Raw genomic sequence first — 15752 nt, 5'->3', positions numbered from 1 at the left:
TCGTTGACACACGTCGACACAAGTTCCTTGAAAGTTACTCATAAGTCGAAACACCTCGAGGTAATGTTTGGCATACCCAAAACTTATTTTCTCCGTCAAGGCACACTTTCTTTTTTTCTCCTTGGTTCCGTGAAGGCACGTGACGAAATATCTGAAGTTGTTGTTGTTGTTGTGGTTGTTGTTTTTTTATTTATTATTATTTTTTTATTCTATCACGAATTTTAAAATATATTCGGACATTTGCTTTTAAGTTTCGACGTCAACGTGACAATATCCTCAAACAGAAAATATTCACAGAGGAGGAACTAAGAATAAGACGAGCAAAATGAAGAGGCAATCGGACGTGACGTTACAGCACGTGACGAAATATCGGAAGTTGGTGTTGGGTTTTTTTTTTTTTTTTTTTTTTTTTTTTTTAAACGCTGCCAATACGCCATTTTCCGGCAGCTGTAAATTTGAAACACATTCAGTAAGTAATGTGTTCGTCCGGAAGACATCAATTAAATACGTCTACATACGTCAAGATGCGTTGGAGGTACGTTACACATACATTCAAAGCACGTTACTCAGGTTAGAAATAAGTTTTGGGTACGCTAAGCATTACCTCGACGTGTTTAGACTTATGAGTAACTTACAAGTAACGTGTGTCGACGTGTGCCAACGATCGCATTACGTGCCTCGACGTGGTCAACGAACGTGTAACATGCCTATAACACGTTACTCAAAGGTTATAAATAAGTTTCAGGTACGCTAATCATGACCTCGACGCGTTTCGACTTATGAGTAACTTACAAGTAATGTGTGTCAACGATCGCAGAACGTGCATTCAACTTATTCCCAGCGTATGCGGAACGTGTGAGCCATACGTCGTAAAATTTCAAGCATGCTAAAATTTGCGGACAACCGCAAAGTACAACGATTAAAGCCAGCGTACTATGACGTATGGCAGTGTTTTTCAGCGTGCTCTTAACGCATACACAACTTACCCATAACGTATTCGACATGTGCCAGCGTTTTAGACAAATTTTTCATAAATCGGCATAGCTGGCTAAATCGTCAAGGTGTGACAGCCCCTTAAGGGGTAATCATGTGATCTCCAATTAAACGGAATAATTGGACGATAGACACTGGAACTCATGGTTAACTGGGTGGCATTTGTGGTTTTAAAACAACCCACCGTACCACAACGTTAATTATGAGCGGTGGTCCCAGGTCGGCTCTTTCGAGGACAATCGGGGATTAATCCCCCTAAGTGACAAGCTGGTGTCTCGGAACCCGTGGCCGCAACAATTATATATATATATATATATATATATATATATATATATATATATATATATATATATATATATATATATATATATATATAGTTGCAGGCCAGGGGTCGTTTGTGAGAACGACCGCTAGGTAAGGGAGGTGACACCGTCTCCCACCAGACTCCCCGGAATTGTAGGCCGTCGCTCCGGATAATTCTGTGAGCCACGGGTCACAGAACCAACCATGGTCAGCAATATCTCGATCGCGGGGCGTAGGGTTATTAGTCTCGAGCCAAAGTCCCAAAGTATCCACGCAATCTTGTCTACCAGAGATCTACGCCCTTGGAACACCTGGTCGAACCGGATTTACTCTCCCAGCAGCGGTAAATTCACACTACCGACTAACGCTTTTCCACCTACCTTTCCGGCTCGTTGCAGTCGAGCGGCGCCTGCCCAGGACATTCCGGGTGTGATAGACCGATCACTGGGGATGAAACCCCACTTATACTCAGACTCGGACCATGCTGGACCAAATAAAGAAAGGACGGAAACAAACTGGGAACATTTCTAAAAATACCCCCGAGCGGGAGTGCCGGTCATCTCTGCCAGAGGTCGAAAGTAACTCTGTGTCAGACTGGAGTCGGGGCAGTTCAGAAATTACGTACGCTCTACTTCTTGGTTTCAAAACCACGCACCCCGCTCTGTATGCAGGCAAGTGACCACCCACCCACCCCCCTCTGTATGCAGGCTCGTGACAACCCACCCACCCCCCACTGTATACAGGCCGGTGACCACCCACCCACCCCCAAATGAGTCTCATATCACATCACAATACTGGAAGATTACAACGAACTGTAGATTTATCTCAAATGCATCAGTAATTATTAACTACGGTAATACAGTAATATGGAACAATTATTGACGTCCACGGATTCAACATCATGTCGAAAATGTTCCTGTGAACGGGGATATTTTTCCCCCTCGCGATGACGACAGGCACACCTTAATCTTCTGAAACGCTTTCATGTAGTCCGACACTGCTTTCATAAAGTATGTATGCAGCCGTCGTACCACCCACCCGCCCCTGTACGCAGCCCGTATGCGGGCTTTAAACCACCCACCCCCCTCATTTTTGTATGTACTTTCTGAATGGCCCATACGGGGCAAAAATATACAGAAATTTGCGCAGGACCCAGAGCATCTTCAGAGATTGGCGCCGGCCTCCGGATGACCATTTCAAATTAGCACCGGACATGTAAGAATCAGAGCGAAGTTTGAAGGGCTATAAAATCGGAACGAGAGCAAATTTCAAAAAAATGGCTCGTGTTGTTCTCGATAATAGTCCGTCGTATCTGAATCAACTGATAACATTTGATCTGTCTTGATAAATGCGGGAGGAGATACGATTTGAAATCGACGATTTTCACAACTTTGACAGCCGCGTGACCTTGACCTCGACCTTGGACGACCTTGAAAGTTACATCGTTGTGCATGTCTCATCGACCTCTATCCATTCCACTATTGGTTATTTGTCTCTACTCGGTTTGATTGTGGACGGATGTATGGACGGAGGAACAGACGGACAGATGGACGGACGGACGGGCGGACAGACTTCGAGACTGGCTTTATTAGGTCATCTCTACTGATATAATAGAGATGACCTAATAATGTATTTAAAATAAAAGACAAAGGCAAGAAGATTACAACGGCATAACTATTCGCACGACAGACTACTGCTTTGCCACCGGCATAACTAACTTTGGGACCTGAATGTTGAGTGTGCATGGTTTCCAGATTTGTAACTATATATATATATATATATATATATATATATATATATATATATATATATATATATATATATATATATATATATATATATATATATATATATATATATATATATATATATATATATATATATATATGCATCGATTCACAGCAGACGGTTCTACCATCAGTGAAAGGCATTGTCAGTGGCTTTCGTACAATATGAACTCCACTGGTTCGTACCCATGATCAGATGCCAGGAATTATTATTTTATTGAAACTGAACTTGCAAAGAAAAGCAAAAACAAACAAGAAAAGGAGCAATAACATATTGCAGACCCTTGCCAGGACTTGTTTTGTGTGGTGTTTGTGTAATTTTGTGTGGTGTTTGTGTTCTGGTGTGTTCAGTCTTCAACAAAAGACAAAAGTATAACTGTCACAAGATAACTGCTTGGCCCCGGGTCCCCCCCCCCAAGCTTGGCTTGACCGTTGGCCCCGGGCACCACACACCCTCACTCCACCACGGGGCGAGATGAATATGTTTTCTGGGATTGAACTTGAGGAATCATGAACTATGGATTCACATTGGAACACCAGTGAGGTCAATCTAAATTTACATCTTCATCCCTGCAGATTATTTCATAGTTTACAGATTGTTTAAATGTTTTATAAAATGGGGTTTCTTACCTGGATCGTCGTTGCACTTTTTTGCTTCTGTTTTAAACCATTCCTGACCAGGTATCCTCTGTAACCCGCTTGGATGGTGATGACCGCCTCTTCCGTGGCAGGGTCAACCAGGAATTTACTCTTCACTCCATTTCTCTCAAGGCCAAAGTGAAACACGACATCGTAATAACGTGCAGATGTTATGGGGGAAGTTTTTACCATCCCGCACGATTCACCTTGATCATTGAGAGACCTCGCTCGACTCAAATCCGAATCCTCTTTGGCTTTGTCGGTGTAATGTGATTCCTCCTGCAAATGGAAGACCGGAATTCCAACCTCTGAACAAACGTCGCCATCGATGTACTGAGTGGTTATCGTATTATTTCCACTCTGTGTATTCTGCAGGTTCTTCCTCGTCTTATAGCCACGGTAGTTTGCCTGCAGAGAAAAAAAAGAATCAATTTATTGCAGAAATCTCATTCACACCGAAACGAGGAAACGGAGAATAAAAGTGTATCCTGCACGGTTACCAGGGAATTGAACTTGAACCAAGTAATAAAATCCAATCACAAATAAACGTTTGAATCTCAAGGTAATACATGTATTATACATCCTTGAACACCATGTGAGGGCTGGCAACTTGGCCGAGAGATGTGCACACTCGCCTCGGAGCTATCTTGAGTGGGTTTGAATACTGACAAAGCTTTTAACTATCTTGCTGGTGTTTTGCAGTCATGGCGAGATATCAAGGTTGGTGCCGTCCCTCGGATAGATGTTCAGCTGGTCGTTCCTTCGACCAGCATTCGTTGGTAGATGTTAAAGATCCCATCATGTGTTCCATGAAGACGAAGCGAGATATTGCTGGCACTCTGAACAAATGACAAAATCCTGCCTTGACTGTGTGTGGTGAGTGAGGTCGTCTGTTTGGAGGTTCCTTGACACCGGATAACACTGCTTACTATCTGGGCTCCAGACTCCTGAGTGTAGACTCGACAGAGTAGTTGCTGTCTCGGCAGCAGCACTTGAACTATCAACAAATTGATCAGATAGTTTGCACGTTTCAGGTGAATTACCTTCTTCGCAAAGGAAAGGGCAACATCAAGTGATTGTCCACTCATCTGAAAATATGGTTTTTTCACTCACGGGAAAGTATTGTCATTGTGCGGGACATTATAGTCCAGGCAATCTAGCCCATTTTTTCACTTGATCGGGAACAAATTGCAACATAATTTTTTTTTATCGCAATGCATTTCTATGAAATCCCCAGAACACCACACGAAAAGTCCTAAGAAATTATTGTTGCGGAAATACGATTAATTTGCAAAATCCAATATGGCGGCCAATTATTATCAATATTGTGTCATATCTTTGCTCACAGATGACAAATTTGAGTGATTTCAACTTCCAGAATGGGTATTTTATCTATAAGGATGCATTTGGCATACTTTTAAACTTCCCTGGAACAAAATCTCATTTGCATAAATCCAATATGGCTGCCAAATATCAATATCTTCCAAAATCTTTGTTCTCAGATGATGTATTTTAGAGATTTAAATTTCTATAATGAAATCTTTGGATCCAATGATGCATTGGTAATACTTCAAAATTTCATTGGATGCATCTTGGACACAAGCTGTATGCAAAGTCTGCATATGTATACCTGCAAATGATGCTTAATCTGCCAGAAAGTCATCCAGATGTCCATCAGCAATTTGAGAAAGGATACCATGTGGTGAGGCGCAGTGATAAGTACTGGGCAGGACTATCCACGGATCTCACAATTGAGCAAGTGCTGATGAGAAGTATACAGCCACATGGAGGCCTGACAAAAGAAAAAGGAATGACTGAAACTCAGCATTTGGTGTGGGTCCTTTCCATGCCAGCATGTGCAAATATCAACGAGGCCATGCAGAATCTCAGTGGCATCTCATTTGAAACCAGTGACCAGCACAAAGACCTGTCAAAAGCTCGACAAGCTGGAGATGTCAATGACACCCTTGATATTATCAGCTATCTCAGGGAGAGAGATCCATTTGCACGGGATCCGTCCCTGTTTAACATTGCAAATGGCATGACAGCCCAGGAAGGAGTCAACGTTGAAAGATCAAGAACAGTTGCAGAAAAGATTCTCGCATCCATGGTTGGGAAATCTGAAGAAGAGTTCACCTTCCGGAAATGTGATCGAGCAGTGACACTTAATTCAAGATCAACTGTCAAGATCAAAGGAGAATCTGTGAAGGTGGAGCCACAGTTGATCTTCCAGAGACTGGTAACCAGTGGGGAGCGCTGTGAAGATCTACAGTCACTCTTCAAATATGAACTGTGTAGTTACCCCACAGCATTGTTTGAATCTTCCTTCCTTCCACTGCAGGCCAATAACGCTGTCCTTGCCGATGTTCTCTGGAAGACCATGCAAGGGGATCAACGAGAACCAATTGGAAATGTCCAGTATATTATCGATGGTGGTGTGCTACTTCATCGTCTTCCATAGCCAAGAGGTTCCACATATGAGAGTGTCAGTCAGCTTCATGTCACATATGTTACACATAAATATGGGGCTGCTCCCATTATCTTTGATGGATACCAAGACGGTCCAACAACAAGAGATGCCACGCACATGAGAAGGACAGGGGCTTGTTCAGGCATGACAGTAAACTTCACTGGTGGAATGGTTATACAGTCCAAGAAGTAGGAATTCTTCAAAAATGTGACAAACAAACAGCGATATATTGTTTATCTTAGTGACAAACGAGAGCGGGCTGGGTGTAATATAGATCATGCAAAGCGTGATGCTGATGTGCTCATTGTCCAAACAGCTGTTGCATCTGCGAGAATCAAAGACACTGTCCTGATAGGGGCTGACACGGACTTGCTCATCCTCCTTCTGCATCATGCTGAACTGGATGCACATGACTTGTTCCTGGCCCCAGAGCCCAGGCAATCAGCAAAAAAGACCAGGATATGGTGCATAAAGCAGTCTTCGGAATTTCTTGGTCCTGATGTTTGTGACCATGTGTTATTTATCCATGCAATCCTCGGGTGCGATACAACTTGTAGTCTGTTTTGATTGGGAAAGGGTTGAGCAGTAAGGAAGATCAAGAGTGTTGCCCTGTTCCGCCAGCAAGCTCAGGTGTTCAGCCAAGAAGGACATGTGGCAAAACAGGACATTATTGCAGCAGGAGAAAAAGCACTTGTGTCATTGTATGGTGGTGCCAAAGAACAAGGACTGGACACTTTTCGATACAGGCAATTTTGTGAGGTTTCCAAGAGCACATCTCACGTAGAACCTCAAACTCCACCCCCAATCTCAGCAGCTGCAAAGTATCACAGCCTCCGTGTATATTATCAGATGATGGAGTGGAAAGGAAGAAGCATCAATATGAAGCCGGAAGAGTGGGGATGGCACATGGTGGATGGACAATGTTTGCCAATACAAACTGACCAGCTTGCAGCCCCATCAAAACTACTGGATGTCATCTGCTGTAACTGTAAAACAGACTGTAATACAAAGAAGTGCACATGCAGAAAGTATATTCTGCGTTGCAGTGCTGTTTGTGGAGAATGCCGTGGGACAAGTTGTGCCAACTCACGGCTACCAGATTTCACTGATGACGATAATGATGACCTTGATGGGTATCTTCAGTGGGGTATTAATATGCCTGCAATGAAACACTCGCCAAAGAAGTGTGTCATAAATTTGATCACAAAATATCGATATTTGGTGGCCATATTGGATTTTATTAAATTCATCCATCATTTTATTTAAACCCATCCAATCAAAATATTAAACGATCCCAAATTTAGCCTTTGATCCCCTCAAATATTCCAGACATATAAACCGCTCAAACCTGTTGTCTGAGAGTAAATATATGGCAAAATATTGATATCTGGCAGCCATATTGGATTTATCCAAATGAGATGTGCATCAAAATACATCCAAGAAAATTGTTAAATACTCTAAATGCATTCTTGTATGCAAAAGATATATACTAGAAATTTAAATCACTAAAACACATCATCTGAGAGCAAAGATTTGGCAAGATATTGATATTTGGGGGCCATATTGGATTTATACACATGAGATGTGGATCAAAATACATCCACGAAAATTGTTAAATACTCGAAATGCATTCTTGTATGCAAAAGATACATACTAGAAATTTAAATCACTAAAATACATCATCTGAGAGCAAAGATTTGGCAAGATATTGAAATTTGGGGGCCATATTGGATTTATGCAAATGGGATTTTGTTCCAGGGAAGTTTAAAAGTATTCTAAATGCGTCCTTGTATACAAAATACCCATTCTAGAAGTTGAAATGACCCATATATGTCATCTGTGAACAAAGATATGGCACAATATTGATAACAATTGGCCGCCATATTGGATTTATGCAAATTAGAGGAATTTCCGCAACAAGGATTTCTTAGGACTTTTAGTATGGTATTGTGGGGACCTCATAGAAATGAATTGTGCTGAAAAAAATTCTGTTGCAATTTGTTCCCGATCAAAACTTATTTTGCCTGGACTAAATATGAACTCCACTGGTTCGTACACATTATCAGATTCCAGGAATTATTATTTTATTGAAAGTGAACTTGCAAAGAAAAGCAAAAACAAACACGAAAAAGAGCAATAATATATTGCAGACCCTTGCCAGGACTAGTTTTGTGTGGTATTTGTGTAATTTTGTGTGGTGTTTGTGTTCTGGTGTGTTACGTCATTAACAAAAGTAGAACTGTCACGATAACTGCTGGCGGTGATGACAGCGTACCAAGACGTCCCGCTTTGATGCAACCTTGCTTTGATCGGACACCTGACTCTGACCCATGATGTACTTTTTTATTATTATTCAATTTAATTTCGAATGGGATTAAAATAAATTCAATTCAAATCAAATGGAAGACCAAATCGGTACAGTCCGACATTGGAGTCATCAGGAGGAACCCGAACAAGCAAAAAGCAAAGATTAAGTCATCAGGAGGAACCTGGATAGGATTTACAATTCAGCTGCTGCTCCTCCACCCTTAAACCCAAACAGGCACAGCCAAGTGAGCCTGAAAAAACAAACACAAAAACAACAACTCAACAACAACCACTCTGAAAATATTTCATCATTCTGGCTGCCAGACCATGCATCTGATCAAGTTGAAATTTAAAACATGTATTCCGCATCACGACTCGATAATAATTGTGAAGTTTCACGTTGATTGATTAAGCGGTTCCAGAGAAAATATTGTTATGGAAATGGCCCTTACGGGAATGCAAAGTATAGGATTAGCTCTGTTCCCCCATTAAATTCATGTATAGAAAGGTTGTTTGGGTATAGATAGGTTGTTTGGTAAGTGTACGATAAATGTGTGTCGGGGGATATAAAAGACGGTGTTTTTATGTTCATACGGAGGTGAAACGAGAGAAACGAGAGATCACTCTTGTTACTTCCTCATCCCGGATAGGCCCCGCCCAGTCAGTGACGCGAAGGGGTGTGGCCTAGGGAGAGAGGTGTGGCCTGGACAGGAAGTGACGTGAGGGGCGAGAGGCTTTGGTCACTCAGTCACCTGGAGAGGGGGTTGGTAAAAAGGAAACAAAAGGAAAAAGGAGTTCTCAGTTGGAAATGAGAGTTGCCGAGAGAGGGAAGAGGAGAAACAAAAGCTCGGTTTGTGGAGAGAGTCGCCGACAGAGGAGTGTGTGTGGATATTCACCGAACGAAAGGAAAGAAGGGAAGCATCAAGTCAGTTTCGGAGTTTGGACGAGCGTCGGTCACGAGGGTGCTCGGGTTTCGGAGTCGCTTCGAGGCGAGCGAACGAAGGAGGCACCGTGTTGGATCAGCCGGGAGAGACGCTGAACCGACCTGCACGTCGGTGATTCGACCGAGGGAGGAACTGAGAGGACGAAGCGGGAGTCGGGCTTCGAGGCAGGAAGGCCGGAGAGGAGACGCCGGACCTTCGGACGGTCCCTGCTGACACCAACGGCACGACACGTTTGTTGATCCGCCTGGGGAACTCGGATCTCGACTGGGGCCTTGTCTGGAGAACAGGCCAGGCCAGGATTTGGATGCTGGACCGTGAGAGAGATCAGCTGCGGCCCCTCTTCGACCTTATGCGAGGTCAGAGTGTGCTGAAAGTGCGCACGCGGTGACTAAAAAGAGGCAAAGGGAGTTGCTTATCCATCTCCTGCCACGCGGCACGTTCGAGCAGGAGTCCGAATCCATGGACACCCGCTTGTTTGTTCCGAGCGACATTCGTGCTTTTGAACACGGTCCTCTCGTCCATGAGCCATCAACAAGTACTCTGTGTGCATGAATGCTGTTTGTTTGAACGTGTTGTATAAGGCCTATTTCGTGGTAATCCCCTCGAAACCTGCAGCCGTGGTTCCCTAGTTAAGAGCGGGAGGTTTGTTCATAAAACCATTGTCGTGTTTATTGATTGTGCTGTGAGCCCTGATGTCCCCAATAAATCTGGTTAATTCTTATGCATTTGCTGGTATGGATTAATATGTGTCGCGTCGAGGAACGATCCGTTCGATTGGCATATAAAACCAAAAAGTGGTGACAGACTGGTAGACTCCTCTCGGTCACTGACAAAGCCAGTCTGTAACTAATGGTTCTATCTCCCCAACTGGTAAGGTACAGGATTTCGTTGGTATCGCGATTGGAGACGCGTGACCCGAGGCCTGTGTCAAGCTGGCCGGCGTTATAGATTCCCGGAGACGGCGGTGGCGAGGCTGGCACCGAGGACCGGGTCAGATTCCCGCCACCCCAGATCTGTAACAGTTTGTTGTCAGAAGTGGGATGACAAACTCTCCGCTTCCACCTCCGTAAATTTGCAGAACACCGATTGTGTTAACAATTGGTTGTGATTTTATGCTTGAACGGATCGGAGGAAAAATTTGAAAATTATAAAGAAAATAGAGTCACAAAATGGCGGCGCGGCTCTATCTCGGCGCGACACGAACCGGGAGTCACAACAATTGGCCGATGCGCAGGAACTAATTCTGGAGCTGGAGAAGCACTTGGCCAACATAGGCGAGGTAATAGTTGGAGGAGTGACGAGAGTCGAGCGGCTTACCCTTGTGTTGGAACAGAAGGAGAGCAAACTAAATAAGAGAATGAACGAAAGAATGGAGGAAGCATGCAAATTGAGGGAAGAATGGAAAAAACACCAGCGAGGTCAATCTAAATTTACATCTTCATCCTTGCAGATTATTTCATAGTTTACAGATTGTTAAAATGTTTTATAAAATGTGGTTTCTTACCTGGATAGTCGTTGCACTTTGTTGCTTCTGTTTTAAATCATTTCTGACCAGGTATCCTCTGTAACCCGCTTGGATGGTGATGACCGCCTCTTCCGTGGCAGGGTCAACCAGGAAGTTACTCTTCACTCCATTTTTCTCAAGGCCAAAGTGAAAGACGACATCGTAATAACGTGCAGATGTTGTGGGGGAAGTTTTTAACATCCCGCACGATTCACCTTGATCATTGAGAGAGCGAGCTCGACTCAAATCCGAATCCTCTTTGGCTTTGGAGATGCAACGTGATTCCTCCTGCAAATGGAAGACCGGAATTCCGACCTCTGAACAAAAGTCCCCATCGATGTACTGAGTGGTTATGGTATTATTTCTACTTTGTGTATTCTGCAGGTTCTTACTCATCTTATAGCCACGGTAGTTTGCGTGCAGAGAGAAAAAAAAAAATCAATTTATTGCAGAAATCTCATTCACACCGAAACGAGGAAACTGAGAATAAAAGTGGATCCTGCATGGTTACCAGTGAATTGAACTTGAACCAAGTAATAAAATCCGATAACAAATAAACGTTTGAATCCCAAGGTAATACATGTGTTATACATCCTTGAACACCATGTGAGGGCTGGCAACTTGGCCGAGAGATGTGCACACTCGCCTCGGAGCTATCCAGAGTGGGTTTAAACCTGACAGCGATAAACTATCTTGCTGGTGTTTTGCAGTCATGGCGAGATATCGAGGTTTGTGCTGTACCTCAGATCGATGTTAAGCTGGTTGTTCCATCTACCAGCATTCATTGGTAGACGTTCAAGATCCCATCATGTATTCCATGAAGACTAAAGGTCCGGTCACACCTTGACGTTTTAGCCAACGTATGCCGATTTTTGAATTGTTTTTCTAAAACGTTGGCACACGTTGAATACGTTATGGGTAAGTTTTGATAACATTGAGAGCACGCTGAAAAACACTGCCATACGTCGTTGTACGTTGGCTTTAAACGTTGTACTTTTTGGTGTTCTCAAATTTTTTCATGCTTGAAATTTCACGACGTATGCCGGCGTATGACTCACACGTTCCGCTACGCTGGTCACAAGTTGTATGCACGGTCTGCGATCGTTGACAGACGTCAACACATGCTACTTGTAAGTTAATCATAAGTTGAGACACACCGAGGTAATGTTTAGCGTACCCGAAACTTATTTCTAACCTATGATTAACGTGTTGTTGGCACGTTACGCGATCGTTGCCACACATCGACAGACGTTACTTTTAAGTTACTCATAGGCTGAAAGACGTCGGTATAATGGATCGTCCTTGCGTCAGCGTCCACGGCCACGGCCACGGCCAGGACACTTATTTGCAGCATTCTTGAAACTTTTCTTCGGCATGACGAGGATGTTCAGACTTCGATGCCTAGCTTGGCTATGATTCCAATTGTCCATCGGCAGCGTCTATTTAAAATAGTCGAGTTTGAGCGTTTTAACACGTTCAGAAGAAACGCTTCAAATTCCCAAACCCCAGCGTCAAAAAACAAAGGCGAGTGACAGCAATTTAAATCGTTCATTGTAAACAATGAAACTAGCTGAGTGGTACCGTTTAAAAGTCGTTGAGTGTGAAAAAAATCCAATTGTTGAGCGCAAGCTTCTACTTTCAATAGTGGAGATGCAGCCATTTAAATCGTTGAGTTTATCATTTAAATCGTTAAACGCAAGGACGATCCATCATAACCCACACCCTCCCCCTCACACTCACCTACTACTGCCAACATGAACAAACTACTACTAATACTAATACTGATACTGATACTGTTACTGCTGACATGGACATCGACTCAAAAAGGATTCGAAAACACTGTTGGGTTCCCCTTTTATGAGCAGCATTTTTATATACCAATTCCCAAAACCGCTGGGAACACGTCTTTATATGGCAGTTGTAAGCTAGAAACACGTTCATTTATTTTTTTTGTCGACCGGAAGACGTCATTGGAATACGTCTACATACGTTGATGTGTGTTGGGACTACGTAAAGAATTGGTTCAAAGCACGTCAAACATAAGTTAGAAATAAGTTTCGCGTAAAAAAGACATTACCGCGACGTGTTTCTACTTATGAGTTGCTTATAAGTAGCCTTTGTGGACGTGTGTAAGCATCCACATATCGTGTGTACAACCTATCCCCATCGCATGCGGAACGTGTGTCATACGCCGAGTAGGTCGTAAAATTTTCAACATGTTTAAAATTTCTTGACGTACTCTACTTACTACGACGTATGATAGCGCACTTTAGCGTTCTACTCATGTATACCAAACTTACTCATCCCGTATTTGACGTGCCCCAACGTTTTAGACATTTTTCTGAGGTCGGCATACGCTGGCAAGATCGCCAAGGTGTGACCGCGATGTTGACACTTCCATTTCTACGGCAGTTATGATTCGAATCGTTGTGCGTCAGCCTTTTAATAGGCTACATCACGACATCGTCGGCGATGCGTGCAACGCGCTATGCCGAAGTTAGACTATCGTTGGGAATCGGTTGTGTAGGCCGACAACAGGTTCAGCATTCGTTGGTATAAGTTATCTATAACACAACGAAACGTTCTGTGTCCGTTACCAATGCGTTATACATAAGACCAAGTCGCTATGAATACGTCCGAATCTTTAAAAAAAAACATCAAAAGTTCAACGTAAGCCAGCGTTTTAGATACATTTAAATACGTTGCCATCGCTGGCTAAAACGTCAAGGTGTGACCGGGCCTTGAGCGAGTTATTGCTGGCACTCTGAACAAATGACAAAATCCTGCCTTGACTGTGTGTCGTGAGTGAGTGAGCTCGTCTGTTTGGAGGTTCCTTGACACTGGGTAACACTGCTTACTATCTGGGCTCCAGACTCCTGAGTGAACACTCGACAGTGTAGTTGCTGTCTGGGCAGCAGCGCTTGAACTATCCACAAATTGATCAGATAGTTTGCACATTTCAGGTGAATCACCTTCTTCGGATAGGAAAGGGCAACATCAAGTGATTGTCGACTCATCTGAAAATATGTTTTTTTCACTCATGGGAAAGTATAGTCATCGTGCGTGACATTAGGAAGAAGTTTTAAATATTCTCAACATCATCAGATCGTTCTATAATTTTGTTCAAAGTTCCCTTTTGATGAAGTGAAAATCCAAGTCCAACCATTGAAGGAGTGGAAGTAAGAGCAGGCTATTCTCTATCACCGATGGTACCACATCACATATGACATTCATTCTCGAAAGAGGTGTTATGTGGGAAAATGAATCAAAGAAATATTGGATCAAAGGACTCAAACTGAACGATACCAAAACTGCAATGAGAGTCAGCTGTGACTCGACAGGGACACAGACATGGCAGGTCACCAATTAAATTGTCTGCAGTGCTAAAGGTTTAAGTTTTGAATTCACCTGATTGGTGTTTCCACAATCTCAACTGAGGTTGAGCGACGTTCCACCACTTCCCAGGGTAATCTGGGTACAACGGCATTGCCTTTCTCGCCACACTTAGCGGGGTATTTCCCAAAGATGAATTTCCTCCTCACTCTCGATGCCAATCTATGGGGCTTGTCCGTGCTCGACCCTCGTAAATACTGAACACCAAGCGAGGAGGCAGCAAGTACTATTTTTAATTTATTGAGGACAACTCGACTGTGGTTGAATCACCGAACTCCCAGACTCGGACCGTGACACCAATGACACCAATTGAGATTCAAATCCTAACTCAATCTGCCAATCATCCTGTTAAATTTTTCTGTACAATTCTGTGTTTCCATTTCCTTTGTACAAATCTACGACACCATCTGAAGTTCTTCAAGCACAGAATGAATGGGTTATTGCCAATTTGCACAAGTCGAGGATATCGGGGACCATCGATGATGTAAGAATCTTCAGAGAGCTTGTATTCAATCATGTGATCCAGGATGTGAGAAGACATCAAAGTACTTGAACCTGAATTCCATGGACGGTCGTACACAATGGGCAAATCACCGTTCCCTACGACTTCAACTTGTACCCCCAACTTACTGATCCGTGTTCTCAAACCAACCCATCCCAAAATTTAAACGCTATGTATATCTCCCCATGTCACAGCTAAATGGATGGTAAAAATGAAATGTAGGAAGTGGTGCTCTTACCTGGACAGTTGCGGCACTTTTGTGCTGTTTTTGTAAGTCTTTCCCCATGACGAGGCCTTTGTGCGATGTTTGAACAGCACCAACTTCACCGTTGTTTGCAGAACCTGGCAAGACGCTCTTGTTCATCCTTGTTCCACACAATTTGTTGGTCATGTGATAATCCATGATCGGGATGACAGTATTTACCATCACCACTTGTCTGTTGAACTTGGAATATGCATTTTCAAGCAAGTCCTTCACGAGGGATTGAAAATTTTCATTCGCTTTCCCTCCCTTCGTCATTGCTCGAACATTTCCTTGATACGAGTGTTTCACCGATTTATGTGGAGATATCAGTGACAATCGTTTGCTCAAAGCCTTGCCAGACTGGTGACAATAACTCTCGTCAAGGTTATTATACAATTCGGATTGTACAAGAGACGGAGTGTTTGTCCCGTGATTCCGGGTTCCCTTGTCGTTATGCTGCTTGTGATGTTCTCCACGTGGGCAGAAACAACGGCACGGTTTAAAAATCTGCTGGTTTCTGTGACACGCTTGAACACACTGTCGCAGATTCATCAAGGCATGGTGGTCTGTTTGGGAGAGGTGAGGGTATGGGGTGGGGGTACATTGCTGTGTTACTGAGATAAACATTATTGTAATTAACATCTTTCATGGTAAATTAACGCAATT

General features: G+C 43.2%; 1 protein-coding gene across 1 annotated transcript in view; it reads right to left on the bottom strand.

The window, feature by feature from the left end:
- The window catches only part of LOC147025431 (uncharacterized), a 20817-nt gene extending 5172 nt beyond the window's left edge, over positions 1-15645 (bottom strand). The window contains exons 1-3 of the mRNA XM_085887080.1: positions 15081-15645; positions 10948-11235; positions 3714-4130 (exon numbers count right to left, since the gene is read on the bottom strand). Of these exons, the coding sequence (XP_085743206.1) occupies positions 3714-4130; positions 10948-11235; positions 15081-15638 (1263 nt within the window). The 5' untranslated portion in view covers positions 15639-15645. The remainder of the gene's footprint in view (positions 1-3713; positions 4131-10947; positions 11236-15080) is intronic.
- Between the last annotated feature and the right edge of the window lie 107 nt (positions 15646-15752).

Source organism: Eptatretus burgeri, chromosome 6 (genome assembly GCF_056783735.1).
Source record: "Eptatretus burgeri isolate ZD-2024b chromosome 6, Ebu_testis_v1, whole genome shotgun sequence".
NCBI classification, from domain to species: Eukaryota; Metazoa; Chordata; class Myxini; order Myxiniformes; family Myxinidae; genus Eptatretus; species Eptatretus burgeri.
The sequence above is the reverse complement of the archived record's forward strand: the minus strand, read 5'-3'. Positions and strand labels throughout refer to the sequence as shown.